Below are 16,960 nucleotides of genomic sequence, written 5' to 3'. Positions count from 1 at the left end.
AACCGAGGGCGGGGGTCCGTTCGACCACCCCCCCCCCCCCCTATGCGGGCGAGGGTTAAGGTATGAATGAGGGATTTGGTATGTGTACTGGCGACTGCGTGCTGTGATTTATGAGTGGGTTTTAACTCAGATTCGATACTCAGAATAGCCATTTTACTGTGGAGAGTGTTTTAATTGTCATATGCAAATGCCAAGTGCAATTAACTGCGTCCTGCGATACGTAAGTTGTTCGACAAATGTATATTGATAGAGACAAGTAGAAAAACACGGAACAAATAGTGCATGGACGCGTTTCGATTATTAAATCTTCATCAGCATGACATAATCACAGGTTTTTTCATATCTTGTTTTCTCTGTGATTATGTCATGCTGATGAAGATTTAATAGTAAGTTGTTCATTTCTTTTTGAATGATCAGCGGTGAACTGGGCGGGGACGAGATCGGGCAGTGTCCCAAAATTTGCCAGTTTCGGTGGGAAATAACATCAAAATAAAAAATTTCCACTCTCAAGTCTCATCCCCAATTTTCCAGAGCGATTTTTCACTCCCTAGTTTACCAATTAAGAGCATCTGCGTGCACCTTGTACCTCCCTCCATATTCGATTCAATGATCTTTTAGGCAGCTCCCACATCCTCCAACACTCACAAATTAATTGTTGATATATATTTTCTGCTCTTTTTTGTACTCTTCTAACTGGCAATTTTCCACTCTCAGCCCTCCTTATAGTCACAGTGTATAATGTATATAACTACTTATAGTGACGAATCTTCCCCTCTGACACCCAAGCCAAAATATAATTTTGGGACACTGAGGTCGGGTGATGGGTTCGTGGTGTCATTCGCAGCAAGCATCACTTGGCGAGGCACCCGGGTCCAAAGCCATCCAAAGCTACCATTCAACCATTCGAACACATTTTTTTATTAAAAAAACTATTATTAACATTTCGTGCGCAATGGGTATAGTGCCTCTGCAACGAAAGACGTGCATCAGCCTCATGCATTACATTTCAGACTGTTGTGCAAATGGGGAGGACGAAAAGGGTGCGCCGTAGGAAGCGGGCCGTGTCTGCCGAGAGCTCGGTTGATGTCGATGGCCGGCTGGCCGAGCTGGTGGGCTGGATGCGGCGCCACCGGTGGTCGGGACCGGGCCCTCTGAGGCCGGCCCTGTTCCCGGACACGGGCCGCGGCCTGCTGAGCCGGCGACCGCTGCAGCCCGGCGCCACGCTCGTCTCGATCCCGCTGTCGCTGCTGGTCAGCTCGGCAACGGCGCTGCGCTCGGAGCTGGGCGCGGCGCTGCGGGCCGCCCGGCCGGCCGTCTCGGCCCAGCTGGCCGTCAGCCTGTGGCTGGCGCTGGAGCGGCGGCGCGGCGCCGACTCCGGCTGGCGGCCGTACCTGGCCTCGCTGCCGAGCGCCTACACGACGCCGGCGTACTGCGAGCCGCGCGAGCTGAGCGCCGACCTGCTGCCGGAGGCGCTGCTCTCGGCGGCGCGACTTCAGCACGCCGCTGTTCGTCGAAATCTACTGCGTGCCCGGCGGCTGCTGCGCGAAACATCAGCACCGTGCGTGGCCGGCTGGGAGCTCTCAGAAGAGGAGCTCCGACACGCCTGGGTGACGGTGAAGACACGCGCCATGTGCGTGGAGCCGGAGGAGGACCTCGGAAACGCGCCGTCCGGCCTCAAAGACGATAACTGCGCGCTCGCACCGTTCCTGGACCTCTTCAACCACCGGCCGGGCGCTACCGTCTACAGTAGCGTCTCCGACGGCTGCTATCGGCTGATGACGGAGCACGGCGTAGCCGCCGGCGAGCAGGTCTTCATCGACTACGGCCCGCGTGACAACCTGCAGCTGGTGCTCGACTACGGGTTTGTGGTGCCGGGCAACGAGCGAGACGCAGTGCCGGTGCCGGCCGAGTGGGTGCCGCTGCCTGTGGCGGCTCAGCGCGCGGCCGACGACGCTCGCCTGCGCTCCTTTCTGTCCGTGGGTCGTGAGGGCTACTCCCGCGATCTTCTGACGCGGCTGTACCTGGCGGCGCTCCCGGAGCAAGAGTTGGCCACCGTGGACGGCCAGGAGGTGCAGTGTATGAGCCTGCAGGAGCTGACTGCTCCGTCGGCGGTGCGCCGCGCGCTGGCCGCCCTGCTGGTGCGCCTGGTGCGGCACCTGGAGTCGTGTCTGGCGGCGCAGCGCGCCCTGCCGGCGCCCAGTGACGCGCTGCGGGTCTGCTCGGCGCTGCTGCGCGAGTGGCTGCTGGTGCTGCAGGGCCACGTATGGGAGCTGGACCGGCGGCCCGGCGCCGACGGTGTGGTGCGGCCCGTGTACGGCACGCGGCTGGGCGATGTCGTCACAGAGAGCGTCATTCATGGCGCGGGCGGGGAGCTCACCGTGGAGGTGTGTGCTGATGGCTAGCGTTTCAGGTTATCCACCTTCGGCTACTGATCACGAAAGTAGCAACCGAGTGTTACTCACAAATACTGACCATTGGTTATAAGTCTTTGTTAACCACTTACTTCTGTTAGGTATTTGTTGTGTAACATGGTTTGTTGTTGTGTACAAATTAGCTAACGTCTCAGGCTTTACTGGAATTAACCGTTTGGTACAAATAATATGCTTTTACTATGCAATATCTATTGACAAATAGCTGTGAAAAAAAATGTAAGTGCACTAATGTCTCAGGTTTGGTCTAATGGTAATCGTTTAGTCATCTAATCGTGGTTCAGTCGTGTATTTACATTCACGTGTTGTGCTTTACATCTCGTTTGTGCTTTGTGCTCACAATCTGCTATGCATTGTCTCGTTTCTGTAACTTGTGCGTAGCTATTAGCCGGCTGGTGTCGAACGTTAACGTATTGTTACATCTTTACATTGTATTTTACTCGGTGTGTTATTAGAATTCACTCATCACAGCAATGTGCCTTTGTAATCGGTTTGTTGTGGACATTTGCTAACGTCTCATGTTGTGGTGGCAGCGGTGGCTGTGTCACAGGGCTTTCATTGTTGCCTTCCAATAAACATTGAGCTAAAATGAGCATTTTGCCGAGGAGGACGAAGTATTTTACTTTCTCTGCTTGGAAATTTATGCTGAACTAGGAAACTCTTTGATCGGTCTAGTTTCGCGATTAGTTATACCTATTTATTTTTAGAAACTTTTTTGGACTGGAAATGTTAGTTTCCTGCCCTTGCTTTCTGAATTGCGACCATCCTACTTTCGCTTCTAAACATTCAACCGACTTTTGAGTTTTGCATTTTGCCTTTACCAATTTGAAGAACATGCAATCATTCATCGAGTATCGACCTGAAGATAAATTGATGACCTGGGTTTTCAAGATACATGATCTATTGTGATACACTGTGAACGAAACATTGCATTTTCAGATAATCTGAAACATGGGAAGAACGAAAAGACATCGCCTTCGGAATCGCGCTTATGCTACGAAGAAGCCCATTATCGTGTCGTCCGAGCTGGCCGAGCTGGTGGGCTGGATGCGGCGCCGCCGGTGGTCGGGACCGGGCCCTCTGAGGCCGGCCCTGTTCCCGGACACGGGCCGCGGCCTGCTGAGCCGGCGACCGCTGCGGCCCGGCGCCACGCTCGTCTCGATCCCGCTCTCGCTGCTGGTCAGCTCGGCGACGGCGCTGCGCTCGGAGCTGGGCGCGGCGCTGCGGGCCGCCCGGCCAGCCGTCTCGGCCCAGCTGGCCGTCAGCCTGTGGCTGGCGCTGGAGCGGCGGCGCGGCGCCGACTCCGGCTGGCGGCCGTACCTGGCCTCGCTGCCGAGCGCCTACACGACGCCGGCGTACTGCGAGCCGCGCGAGCTGAGCGCCGACCTGCTGCCGGAGGCGCTGCTCTCGGCGGCGCGCGGTCAGAGGCGGCTGCTGCTGCGGCAGCTGGAGCGCGCCCGACAGCTGCTGCGCCAGACATCAATCCCGTGTACGGCCGGCTGGGAGATCTCTGAAGAGGAGTTCCGTCACGGCTGGTTCACGGTCAACACGCGCGCTGTGTTCCTGGACCCGTCACTCGCCCCCGGGCTGTTCTCTGAGGACAATCTAGCGCTGGCACCGTTCCTCGATCTGTTCAACCACTCTCCGACAGCGACCATGAGCAGCCGTGTCGTCGGAGATCACTATGAGCTCGTCACCGAGGACCGTTTCTCCGCTGGCGAGCAGGTGTTTATCAACTATGGTCCGCACGACAATCTGCGACTGCTGCTCGATTACGGGTTTGTGGTACCGAGTAACAGCCAGGACGCTGTGCCGGTACCGGCCGAGTGGGTGCCTCTGCCGGCGGCGGCGCAGGACAACTCTCCCGCCGGGGACCTAACCATCGGCCGCTCGGGAGCTTCCTGGGGCCTGGCAGTCCGCCTGTACCTGGCTGGTCTGACGGCGGCTGAGCGGGCTGCCGGCCGCGCCGCAGATGTGTGGAGACTGGCTCCAGAGGAGCTGACGGCGCCGTCGGCGGTGCGCCGCGCGCTGGCCGCCCTGCTGGTGCGTCTGGTGCGGCACCTGGAGTCGTGTCTGACGGCGCAGCGCGCCCTGCCGGCGCCCAGTGACGCGCTGCAGGTCTGCTCGGCGCTGCTGTGTGAGTGGCTGCTGGTGCTGCAGGGCCACGTATGGGAGCTGGCCCGGCGGCCCGGCGCCGACGGTGTGGTGCGGCCCGTGTACGCCACGCGGCTTGGTGACGTCGTTACCGTCAGTGCTACTCGGGAAAATGGCGAGGAGTGCTACATTGTGGAAAAAGCTGCAGTCAAACCTTGAAGGCTAGTGAAGTGTCTCAGTGGTGACGTGAGTCATCACAGCTAAAGCTGTGACATTGTTTCAATACTGTTGCGTGCATGTACATCCGTGACGACACATAACTTGTTTTTTTTTGCATGCATTTACTGTGAGACATATGTCGAGATTGTTACATTCATGACTGTTGTTAGACTCCATCAACCGTTTTTGCAATATAGACTGCCGAGATGGACGTCCGAGCATTTTGTTGTCATACAGCAGTTTTTTTTTCTCATCAAGACATTATCGTAACATTGAGCTTATTTTCCGGTTGGGAGACACTGTTCAGGTGGATTAGTAGGGACGTTTACTCACGCGGCTTTACTGCTCAAACGGGAAGCGTTAGAAGATTCGATTCGATCAAATATGACGAGCTCGACGAAAATCTTTGGCCTTACTTTTGATCCACATATGCAGTTGTAATATTCGACGATTCTTCACGATTACCCCGACACGCACCACATGCATGCCCAAACCCTAGCTGACTGCAGGTCAATCAGATGTGGGAAACTTGTGAAGCCGTCCGACTGAGTTGACCTGTACCCGCACCAATTTCCACTGCCACTCCATCTGAGTGCGACTGAAGGGTGCCACTATCGCTCGACCCTGTCACCATGACGCGGCACTTGCCTGGTATTCACGCGCCTATGTGTGACCGCCGTCTCCGTCACGTTTCAGTGGGCCGGCCGCGGCGGGACGCAGTGAGGTGGCGGAGGCCCGGTGACGCTGCCAGCTGAGCGGCACTGCCCCTCTCCTGAGGTGCTGGTGGTCTGAGAGGTCGGGCGGACCGACGAGCTCCGCCGGCCGCCTGCCATGCTGCTCTGGCGGCTGACCATCCGCGGCGGCCCGCTGTGCCGGCGGGCGCGCCTGACCTGGCCAGCGCCCCACACAGGTCAGTGACCGCCGACGGGGCGGGCTGGGGAATATTGCCGGAGAGGTGGCGTGCCGTGCGAGATTGTGGATCTGGATTTGGCTCTGGTGAGGTTTTCTACGCTTCCGCCCTGTCAAATGGGGAATGTTTACACTGCAAACACTTTTTGTAACCTTTCTTTCGCCTTGAACTCTAGTTGTTCAACCGAACATGTTGTGCTATTCTGATCAAACCGGATCAGAATCTTTCTAAATTTTCCGTATACCTACTTGCCTCCGACCGGGTATATTTCGTAGCGCCTAAGACGAAGTGACTCGTTTACTAAGGACCCTCGAGAATAAACCATTTTGAATAGTAGAATCTAGAACTAGCACTCCTGTACTGTATTTTGACCTCTAGACTGTACCCATTTACCCATCAACCTCTTTAAAATGGTAACACTTGTTTCAAGAGTTATTTTAGCCCGAAAACATGCAGTACACACAGATAACCATCGTCCTTTTGTTGCAATCTTGTGATGTGTTAATAGATGTAAATAGTGGTTTATTGGACATGATACACTGAACACTCCTAATTTACATCCTTATTGTAAACTGCACACAATTGTCTTGTCAACATTACATCTAACCACTGTGTTGTCCTCCGTTTGTAGTGCTCTCCTCCGTAGCTCTCAGCTCCTCGCACGCTGCTTGGTGCCGCTCCCGCTCGCTCTAAACGCCCCGCTGCCGCTGTGTGTGCCCGCTTCCCCCTGTTGGCGTCCCTCCCGCGCCCACACCACTGTGCACAGAGCGCTCTGAACAGACGTCGCTCCTCCCGACTCGCCGCTCGCCTGCTTCCAGCGGCCGTCACCGCCGGTGCGCACTGGCTGGCCGCCGGACCCAGCCGCGGCCGCAGACGTAAGACTCGCGCTGAGGAGCTGACATAGGGTATATTGAGAGACTCGAGGGTAGCCAGGATGGAGGAGTTGACATAGGGTATATTGAGAGACTCGAGAGTAGCCAGGATGGAGGAGATGACATAGGGTATATTGAGAGACTCGAGAGTAGCCAGGATGGAGGAGTTGACATAGGGTATATTGAGAGACTCGAGAGTAGCCAGGATGGAGGAGTTGACAGGGTATATTGAGTTGAGAGACGGAGGATAGTGGAATCGGAGGAGACGCGGTAGCGAGCGGGCTTCTCTGGTCGCTTCTGGAGTTTCGCAGTGAAGAGACTGAGTGGATGACAGACGGAAGATGTTGCATGTCGGAACGGCTATCACGTGCCTTTTCTGTTAACGTAGATCATTGTTTCAATAGTGCTAAGTGCTGATCCCATTGGTGATGCTCTTGTAAATAATTTGCCCTCTTGACGTGTGATCGATTATTATTACGGACCACGCGACATTTTTCTTTCTACTCAACTGTGAACTGCACGCATAGGGTCTTCCAAGATTCTTCTAGCTAGGGCGTGCCTTTTTTCGTCAAATGCGGCACCGCGCTAAATTGTGCTGTAAGGTGTTGGTGTACAAAGACGTTTTTTTCACTCGTCTGACGCTCTGGGGCGCCGGGTGCCGTATGCTGCAGGTCTGCTTGCCAGCCCTCCCCTAGTCCGTGGCTGCTTTCACCCAGGAGCCTCGACGCTCTCGCAAGAGAGCCTCGGTCCTCTGCAGGGACCGGATGTCTCCTCCTCACAAATGGTCAAAACTATGCTCGGATACGTCTGGCCGAAGGTAAGTTGCTTGAGTAAGGTCCAAGGAATGGTAGTATGGTATGGATATGGTTTGGTATCTCGTCGAGGGTGTAACATATAAATGTATTTCCCGCCTGAAATCAGCAGTTACGAGAGATAATAACGTATGATGTTTTATCCTCTAGTAAGACCGAAATGATCGCTATCCATGTTACCCGTGTTGTATGCGTTTTCAACCTTGTTTTTATCCTACTTACATCGAAGGGAAGTCGCATCCGTGTGCGCTACAGAGATAACGTCCATCCTGTGCATAACCTGTACCCGGCGTACATAAAGCGCCCCTCGCCCCACATGCTGACCTCCCCGTGTTAACCAGGACGACAAGGAGAGCCGGCGCCGAGTGGTGGCCGCCGTCGGTCTACTAGCCGGCGCCAAACTGCTAAACGTCCAGGTGCCGTTCATATTCAAATCGCTGGTGGACTACCTGAACACGCACACGGGAGAGATGCTGACGCTGGCCGAGCCGGTCAGCACAGTGACCACCTACGCCACGGCGCTGGTGATCGGATGTGAGTGGAATGGGACCGGTCTTAACGCTGGGAGACGGAGGAGTGAGGAGGCCAGACTGGGGAGAGGGCAATGTAGCAGCCCTACAGTCTGCTGCTCGAAAGTGTCGTGTGGTGTTGAAACAACGCGAATCTGGGTGACATTCATAAGTTCTTTGTTGTATAGTATTCTTTCTCACATAGTTGTTTTACTTTTACATTTGTTCTGTACTACCCCGTTTCATCTTGCTTGTGCTCTTCTCCTTTTGGTCTTCCCCTATTCTTCCCCTCACCCACCCCCTGCGCCCCTCAGACGGTCTGGCGCGCGCCGGAGCGGCCGCCGGTAACGAGCTGCGTAACGCCGTGTTTGCCACCGTGGCGCAGCGCTCCATCAGGAAGGTGGCCAAGAACGTGTTCCTGCACCTGCACGAGCTCGACCTGAGCTTCCACCTGAGCCGGCAGACGGGAGCGCTCTCCAAGGTGAGACCCGAGGGGAGAAGGCTTTACATAGACTGGGAGTGGCGTGATCTGGCTCTCTTCTAATCAAATTCATGCTGCTAATTATGTGGGCTACCTATACCTATCGCTAGTACAGCTACGCATCGCCTGCTGTATGACGTGTAGCACGTCGCGCTGTGTCACGTCGTCCTGGATCACGGCGCACTGGCTGTCGGCGTCTCAGACATCTTGAACTGCGCCATGACGATGATGTAGGTGACGATGGTGGACCAGACGCTGAGCAGGGTGGAGCGGCGCAGCCGGAACAGGCCCAGGTCGCCGGCCGTCTCCAGGTCGTGGTCGATGCTCCTCAGCAGGGGGCCGACGGCGCCGGCCAGCTGCGGGCGGTGCCACTCGAGCCGCAGCAGCAGCCGGCGGCCGGCGTCCAGCCGGTTCAGCAGCTGCTGGCAGGTCTCACACGGTCCACCCATCGCGACGGCCGCCAGCGGCAGGTAGCGCAGCAGGAAGGCCACGTCCTGCAGCGGGTAAAAGAGCAGCGCAGCCAGCATCACCTGCGACAGCACGGCCACCGCGCTCAGCATCACCAGCTCCGTGGACAGGGCGGAGCACAGGCTGCTGGTCACCTCCGACAGACGGCGGTGCAGCCGACCGAGCCGACGCAGCTCGGCCTCATCCGACAGCGGCGGCGCAGCGGCTTCCACACGCGTGACATCAGCCTGGGTGGCTTCGGCGACGGCTTCGACACCAACCGCCTCAGCAGTGGCGGTGGTGTCAGTAGCAGCGGCGGGGGCGGCAGCCAGTACCTCCAGTCTGCCGTTCACCTGCTGAAGACCGTGCGCCAGCAGCAGCCCGGCGAGGACGAACTTCATGGCGATCAGAGCGAAGGAGACGGTGGAGAAGGCGAGACCGATCGTCAGTGTAACCCACTCTGCGCACGATAAGTGATGACTCACACCGACAGGAGGTGGTATTATTTTGCACACCCACACGATGGTATGTACCTTAGTGGCGAAATAAATGGCCGTCACGCCAGCAGTAAGCGCCCACATGGCCGCACCGATGGTGCTCGGTCGTAGCCGCGAGGTGACGGGCTGTGGCAGCTGCTCCAACTCCTTCAGAACGCTGCAGAGGTCGGACAGCACACGGCTGTAGCGGCGCCGGCCCACGGTCAGCGACAGCATCAGAGACAGGTAGATCATGGCCAGGGGAATCCCAATGAAGTTCGACTGGAAAAACGATCTGAAGAACGGCTCTCCGGCGCGCTGATCCTCTCTAAACGCCTCGAGGCTAAATATGGCGAAGGTGAATCCAACGATGGAGTGTATGAGGAAGGCTACCAGCGCGCCGACGACGGGAGTCCAGCCGCTGCCAGCCAGCAGGCCGGCGGCACTCAGCAGGCGGACGAACGAGCGACAGGCGCCGGACGGCAGCTCGATGCGCTCGTCGGCACACTTCGCGTCCCCAGGTTCAGAAGGGCCGGCCGGCGAGCGGAGCGGCGACGGACCCACTCGCAGAAAACGAATCCTCATTTCGGATAGGGAGTTCTACCGAAGACCAGGTTAGCTTTGTGCCTCAGCAGCTTCCTCTTGTTCAAAAATTTTGGAAATGCCTGCGGCGCCACTTCAATAGAAGCTCATGTACAAGACTGGTGAAGCTCAGGTGTTGTTCGATATAAATAGGTCAGCAGCAGCGGCAGCGTAATTGTCAGTATGCCTGCCCTATGGAGCATCAAAAGAAAGCCTCAAACAAAAAGGACAACGCGCTAGCGATGTGCTTTTACCATCGTACTACCTTCGATCATTTCGAGACAAGACAATGTTTGATTTCCACCCAATGTAAGCAGCACGTGCACGTCAGAATGGCTAAGTCAATGGACTAGCTCGTCGCTGAAGTGTCCTGCCGCTTTTCAGTTCCAATACGCACCACTGCCATTTGTGGACATGGTCGACCATTTACCAATAGCGGTCGATATAGCGCAAATGGTGATTCGTCACTTTGTTATATAACACGAGCTTGCACTTTAAGATTATGTAACGCATGAAAAATTGGAAATTGGCACACTACCTAAGCAAAAAGAAGCATCGAGTTTCCAAAGTAAAGAGTACTTACAGGATAAGGATAGATAATGCTAATTCCGAGCTATCCATGCAAAATTGGTTACCAGGGAGAGCATGAATTGCTGTGACCGCACAGCGTCAACCCTTGTCAACTCTGTCTGATGTGACAGCACATGCCGAATGTGGTCAGAACGGAGCTAGCGGTGGGCCGAATGTGACGTAACTTATAGTTTATCCGAGAGAACCTATAGTCTGTACTAAAACTGATAGACGAAACGACAAATCAGTGCACAGTGCACACCCAAATGTTTAATTGATCTGACATTTGACACTATGTATGCCGAGTGGCGTGTCCCTCAGCTCAGTTGGTAGAGCGTTGGACTCCTGGTAGTGAGAGCCCGGGTTCAAGTCGCTACGGCGCTCAATATTTGAGGCTCCACGCGGCGGTGTCTTGCTGTTGATGAAAGCCACCGCAGCCAGTTGAAATCGGTTGACTGGGACAGGTCTGTCCGGCTTTGATGGGCTCATCACATTTTGACGCCTAAATTATCCTGTTACTTAGAATTGTGTGATCGGATGGAAGGGGTCAGGGTCTCAAACAACAAGTTCTGCTCAGCACTGATAATAGAAACGATAAAATGATATAATAGCCTTGTTCCAGGAGCCACTCTCTGTATCTATTAGGTCAGTGAGATGCTGCCACTTAATGAAAGATTGAGCTACATAGGTTAGGCATGCTTCAGCCCACTCTGCCCTTAAATGGCACAATATTGCTTACAGCTTGATAGTTCCACTATGGTAATCAGCAAAGACATCATGTCTGCTATCTAACTGCCTATGTATTTACTTACAGCTTTGTGCACAAGGTCCTCACTTTCCACTAGCACCCTAGGCTTTGACCCCCAGCTCGTGAAGTTTGCCTCTCCTCACCTACACAATGACAGCATTTGAGGGGATTGCGTCGGGTATAGACAGAGGTTTTTTGCATCCATGCATGCACAAAACAGCAACAGAGATCACTCTGTTACCTTGCCAGGGCATATGGTTCATCTTGAAAGTTGATCATTAGCTACTTCTGTAAAAACGTAAGACACAGAATATGGTACTGATAGCAGGACGTACTGTAGGTCATTTCAGACACGTCGGATCAGCGATTTAAGATTTTCCATTAAAATATTGATGCTACACCTTGAATTGGGCTACGTCTCCCACAGAGCCTTCGTTATTCACGAGGAAATGAAGCAAATAATTTTAGATTACCACTGAAAATGACAGGTGATGTGATATGCAGCGAGTACACACATCCACACATAGGCCTCTGTACGTACACAGGTGTACAAGGGTCTTTGATCCACAATACGGATTCACGCTCTGCGCTTACATACATCTACTTTGCGATATTCTCGTGGGATCCTCAGTAATGCTATTTTGACGCCCTTTCCGTGTGTGCTGGTCCCCGCAGGCGATCGACCGAGGCAGCCGGGGCATCAACTTCGCCCTCTCGGCGCTGGTGTTTAACGTGGTGCCCACCATTTTCGAAGTCAGTCTCGTCAGCGGCATACTGGTGAGTGATGCATTTGACAGAACTCTAATAGGCAGGTAATATCGACAACTCTAACTATAGATAGGTATTTTTATGGGCTAGACACAATGTGGCGACATGTGCTTCCTAATTAAGTGGAGATGGACTTCGATAACCGATGAACTGAAGTGCAAAAATGATTTTAATCAAGTGGTTTCAAGAATCCACACAGACGAGCAGATCAGAAATGTTTAGTTACCTTGCACGATTCACTCAATTTCTTTCCTCCACTGATTCTTACGTCCACTGATGGATATCTGGTGTATCCTGACCAGACCCGACCTCCCTATGACAGTGGTACAGCTGCGGGCCGGCGTTTGCCGGTGTGACGCTGTCGTGTATCGCTGCGTACACGGCTCTCACTCTGGGAATCACCCAGTGGCGCACCAAGTTCCGAGTTCAGATGAACAAAGCCGACAACGAGGCCGGCAACAAGGCCGTCGACTCGCTCATCAATTACGAGACCGTTAAGGTGAGTGTTGAAGATTGATAGGTTTTCACGATGGCGCACCTCATTGTACGAGCCCCAGTCATGGCTCTTCGTTACACAGCGAGCGTACATATTTGTGTTAAAAGCTTTAGATTGTGCTGTGAATGAGTTGAAACCGACAGCAATGTTCATCTGTCAACAGTCCCCATGTCCGCTGTCCAACGCAAAATCTGACTGGTCTTGTTCCGTTTTCAGTACTTCAACAACGAGAAGTACGAGGCAGACCAGTACGACGCCGTACTGGCCAAGTACGAGCACGCCTCGCTCAAGACAACCACTTCTCTGGCGCTGCTCAACTTCTCGCAGAACGCCATCTTCAGCACAGCGCTGGCAGCCATCATGGTGCTGGCGAGTCGAGAGATCGTTAACGGTGCGTATTTCCTTCGTCCAAGGGTCTTAATTTTTCTGTATTTTGAGGTCTGTTGTGAGTATGGGGCTCCATTTGCTTGTTGGGAATTTCGTATGCATGATCGAGTGGTAGCTGTCGGTCCTAGTCCCGTTGTTTTGGGATGCGTGACCGAATCTCCTTGAGCAATAACTTAGGTCCGATCACTGAGCTCGATAACTAATCTTACTCACTGGGTTCCCTAGGCGACGTTAGAGGGACGTCCTTTGGTAGGAGACATAGTTGATTGGCTGTTTTCTTTGACAGACGCTTTGTAGTAGATCATCTGACTGACTACATAGTGTTTTGGCGAATAGTGATTTCTGCTATCGAGATATCGAGATATCGTGATGTTGAGATATCGCCCTAGTAACACTCTCCGTACAGGTAACATGTCGGTGGGTGACCTGGTGATGGTGAACGGCCTGCTCTTCCAACTCTCCATCCCGCTGAACTTCCTCGGCTCGGTATACAGGGAGATCCGCCAGGCTCTGATCGACATGAAGGCCATGTTCACACTGCTCAACGTGCAGCCCAAAGTCCAGGTCAGTCAACACCGCTCTTTGTCCGCGCCTTCGTTGACTTTTATTATGGTTTAATTGTTTTTGAATGACCTCCTTACAAAATTATACTTTTCATTCATGTATTTTTTTAGATCTTTGTTTCCGAACCTTCCATGTGTTTTTCAAGCTTATGGCTTGTGTTGTCTTTTCCCTCTCGGTACCTATTACGTTGTGTTCTGCGTATATCAAATTATAGGACGTGGTTAACGATCGTCATGGAGGTCATTATGTGCATCCCTCACTACCACTATCCTGACACGCTGTACTGTGTCCACAGAACAAGCTGCAGGCCCCGGCTTTGTCTGTCACTCCGGAGACGGCGTCGATCGCGTTCGACAACGTGTCGTTCCGCTACCTGAACGACCAGTCGATCCTGCGGGACCTGAGCTTCAGCGTGGAGCCGGGACACAAGGTGGCGCTGGTCGGCGGATCCGGATCCGGGTAGGAACGATAACGGTATTGCTTTGGTGGCATATTGGGGCTATGTGATGCCGCTTAGAGTTTCAGTGGTTGGTTCCGATTATTTGGTATTGGCACTCTGTCTTCTGTGGGCTTAGTTAGAGAGCTGTGAGTGTCCAGTGTCTGCGTGCGGTGTGGGCACCAGCACGGGATTGCGAGCCATGTGATAACTCGCGTGGGTAGGTGGTCGAGCGATAACATTCAGTGATCAGGAAGCATGTTCGATGGATCGTTTTCGTCTGGGGTATTCGTGTATTTTCATTTTCAATTAGGAAGAGGAAACCACTTTGATTGCGCTCACTCATTTTTCACATTGGCTCATTTAGCTGCTCGTATATTGAGAGTGTTGTGATTCACTTGCGGATATTCAAAAGTCCCCTCTGTTGCTCCGCAGGAAGTCGACCGTGATCCGCCTTCTGTACCGGTTCTTCGAGCCCCGCTCTGGATCGATCTCCATCAACGGCCAGAATATTCAGGACGTGGATCTCGAGTCACTGCGGAAATCCATCGCTGTCGTACCGCAGGTGAGAGGGAAGGACCCCCCACAAGGAGGATTTCAGGAGCAGAAATCGATGCTAGCCCGTGATACCGGAATGGTATTCTACAATTTTCCTTCGTCACGGGTCCTATGCAAAGTTTTCTATTAATTATTCATGAATGAACTGAGAAGTCCGCACGGATTTAGCCTTTGCAATACTCACTACCTGTCCGTTTTGTCCGTGCTGTTTATGTCTACGGTGGTGTGGTTTTGGTTATTCCAACCCTCTCGTTTGTTGTCAGGACTCTGTGCTGTTCCACGACACCATCTACCACAACCTGGCGTACGGAGACCTGAGCCGGCCCAAGGAAGACGTGTACGAGGCTGCTAAAATGGCCGACCTACACGACTCCATCCTCAACTGGCCCAACGGATACGACACGCAAGTGAGTCGCTTATGTTAGATTCTTTTTTATGCAATATCCCATCAAATGCTGACAAGGAAGTGCGACGGTATCTGTCCCGCCTTCCATATTCGAGTTGTTCCATCCTTTGCCTTACTAGCGGCTCAGCCGTTGACAGTGACGCATGAGTAAGTGTGTCTTCTCTATTGCTGCTCTCAGGTAGGAGAGCGTGGTCTGAAACTCTCCGGAGGCGAGAAGCAGCGGGTGGCCATCGCTCGCGCCATCCTGAAGGACTCGCCGATCCTCATCTTTGATGAGGCCACGTCATCTCTGGACTCCATCACAGAAGGGGTGAGTACCTAGCACCGTCAAGTGTAGCTTGCCCCTGCGCCGTTCAGTACCATGACCAGCCCCTGCTGCATTTACGAAATGACTGAGTTGGGGTTGATCGGCTTAGATGATATGCCACTATCCACTTTGTTTATCCATGTGCACCATTTTTCCGGTAGAGCTGCGTCCTAGTTATAGAACTGCGTACTATCTGCGTCATTTTCAGCATCGTGGCGTTTCTATTCGCCAATCTTGGCATTATGCTCTTTGCTCTTGCCACCCACCGGCTACCACCAACCGCTGCCCCTGGCCCGTTTTCAGAACATAATGGACGCGCTGCGGCGGGCCACCAAGGGACGCACCTCCATCTGCATCGCTCACCGTCTCTCCACTGTGCTCGACGCCGACCAGATCCTGGTGCTGGGCGAGGGCCGGGTCGTCGAGCGCGGGACGCATGCCGAGCTGCTGCGCAACCCCGACGGTCTCTACACGCGCCTCTGGCAGTCGCAGTACTACAACGGCGAGGCATGACAGCGCCACGGGCGGCTCTAGGAAAATGTGGACTGGAGGCGCTGGAATCGAGCTTCTCGGACAGAGCTGTGGCGGTGGACGGCAGAGTTGAGGTGAGGAGAAGCGGGGAGTGATGTGTGCTGGCAGCGGTGGAGTCGGCTATTGCTAGCAACGGGTGACGAGCTAGAAATCAGGTGGCGAGATAGCGTTAGTATTATGATGATTTGACGTCAGGTGGTTGTTAGGAAGTCAGGCGAATATGTGATATGGCCAGCCAAGCTCTGCTGAAGAGTTCAAGGCAATATATGACTGTTAGGTGGACAGGTTACTGAATTATTTACGTCAGTCTGGCCAGTGGTGGCAGTGGTGCTTCCTTATCCCTGTATGCCGTTTTATTGGATGATCTACTTTGTCTGTTAATTTAACAGCAGTCTGTCTTATGTCGTGGTCGTGTATTATCTAACATTATCTTATCACAGTTCAAAAATTTTGGCTTACCCTACCCTTCAGAGTCGTACCGTTAACATATAGAAGCAAATTAAAAATTGTGTATTTTATGCCGATTTTGTGATGAGCTTTTGCCACTTTCATTCTCTTGAGGTCAGGAAGGGAATGCGTGTCACCAGTCTGATAAATTATGTGGCATGTGCCACGAACTAATCTAATGGGCCCCGCTGAACATATCTACTGGACGAGACTGACAAGTAATTCGGACGACAATCATTACCAGCATCAAAATGGTCGGGCCTGCAGTAATTGTCCGGAGCACAGAACCCATGTCTGAAAAATACATCTGAGCTATTGCTGAGATGCATACGAGCTCAATATCCGTACCACAGCTAAGCAGTCATCGCTATTATCTATAGCTGTCATTCGCCATCGTTTCAGCTAAGTTTTATCCATAGCTGCAGTCACATATTGAACGTTATTGAAACGCGGTATGAACTTGAAGGGTTGACTCAAGTACCTATTCTAATGAGTGCAGGATGTAGTTTTGTGGAGAAGGCACTGAAATCAACGACCTCTGAGCTAATTGGCATTAATCTCCGGCTAATGTCCGATCTTGCGTTGTCTCTTCACTCGGTTGATATGCCACTTGGTCTTCACATTTCCTCGAATGTGTGACTTTTGACCTTTGCTTATCGAAACGATTTCGGAACACCTCTCGATCTTCTGTCGAAGAAGGGTGTAGCGACCTACCTGCCGCCCAGATATGCGTGAATGTTCGTGGAATTTAGTCAAACATTGAGAACAAAGGTTTCAGCGTGCGAAGGCGTGTGTAGTGCGGACATCCCTGGACACTGTGCAGTTCAGTGGCAGTGGATTTCACTAATTGTACAAATAGATGCGGGATGTTGTTTGTCACATTGATGATAATATATTACCCGACTTTTAAA

At 53.2% G+C, this 16,960-nt stretch overlaps 3 protein-coding genes across 4 annotated transcripts in view; all 3 read left to right on the top strand.

Moving 5' to 3' along the window:
* LOC122378788 (iron-sulfur clusters transporter ABCB7, mitochondrial-like) overlaps nucleotides 1–16,960 on the top strand; it is a 23,143-nt gene extending 6,183 nt beyond the window's left edge. The window contains exons 2-15 of one of the 2 annotated variants that reach the window (XM_043360280.1): nucleotides 5,439–5,652; nucleotides 6,471–6,527; nucleotides 7,196–7,341; nucleotides 7,678–7,870; nucleotides 8,160–8,326; nucleotides 11,825–11,926; nucleotides 12,240–12,416; nucleotides 12,630–12,804; nucleotides 13,207–13,364; nucleotides 13,660–13,823; nucleotides 14,236–14,365; nucleotides 14,622–14,765; nucleotides 14,943–15,074; nucleotides 15,375–16,960. In XM_043360280.1, coding sequence (XP_043216215.1) covers nucleotides 5,574–5,652; nucleotides 6,471–6,527; nucleotides 7,196–7,341; nucleotides 7,678–7,870; nucleotides 8,160–8,326; nucleotides 11,825–11,926; nucleotides 12,240–12,416; nucleotides 12,630–12,804; nucleotides 13,207–13,364; nucleotides 13,660–13,823; nucleotides 14,236–14,365; nucleotides 14,622–14,765; nucleotides 14,943–15,074; nucleotides 15,375–15,584 — 2,034 coding nt within the window. In that variant the 5' untranslated portion in view covers nucleotides 5,439–5,573 and the 3' untranslated portion in view covers nucleotides 15,585–16,960. The remainder of the gene's footprint in view (nucleotides 1–5,438; nucleotides 5,653–6,470; nucleotides 6,528–7,195; nucleotides 7,342–7,677; nucleotides 7,871–8,159; nucleotides 8,327–11,824; nucleotides 11,927–12,239; nucleotides 12,417–12,629; nucleotides 12,805–13,206; nucleotides 13,365–13,659; nucleotides 13,824–14,235; nucleotides 14,366–14,621; nucleotides 14,766–14,942; nucleotides 15,075–15,374) is intronic. The other variant, XM_043360281.1, reaches the window with a different exon arrangement.
* Nucleotides 1,023–2,402, top strand: LOC122378765 (SET domain-containing protein 4-like). The gene has a single exon (XM_043360231.1). It carries the CDS (start codon nucleotides 1,023–1,025, stop codon nucleotides 2,400–2,402), a length of 1,380 nt encoding a protein of 459 aa, XP_043216166.1.
* LOC122378790 (SET domain-containing protein 4-like) lies at nucleotides 3,387–4,945 on the top strand. Its single transcript, XM_043360282.1, has one exon. The coding sequence runs from the start codon at nucleotides 3,477–3,479 to the stop codon at nucleotides 4,740–4,742; it is 1,266 nt and encodes a 421-aa protein (XP_043216217.1). The 5' UTR covers nucleotides 3,387–3,476; the 3' UTR covers nucleotides 4,743–4,945.

Source organism: Amphibalanus amphitrite, unplaced genomic scaffold (genome assembly GCF_019059575.1).
Source record: "Amphibalanus amphitrite isolate SeventyFive unplaced genomic scaffold, NRLGWU_Aamphi_draft 000065F_arrow, whole genome shotgun sequence".
In the NCBI taxonomy this organism is placed as follows: Eukaryota; Metazoa; Arthropoda; class Thecostraca; order Balanomorpha; family Balanidae; genus Amphibalanus; species Amphibalanus amphitrite.
The sequence above is the reverse complement of the archived record's forward strand: the minus strand, read 5'-3'. Positions and strand labels throughout refer to the sequence as shown.

What these genes read in the sequence shown, in the direction of transcription:
- LOC122378765 (XM_043360231.1), top strand. Translation starts at nt 1,023, where the DNA reads ATGGGGAGGACGAAAAGGGTGCGCCGTAGGAAGCGGGCCGTGTCTGCC.
- LOC122378790 (XM_043360282.1), top strand. Translation starts at nt 3,477, where the DNA reads ATGCGGCGCCGCCGGTGGTCGGGACCGGGCCCTCTGAGGCCGGCCCTG.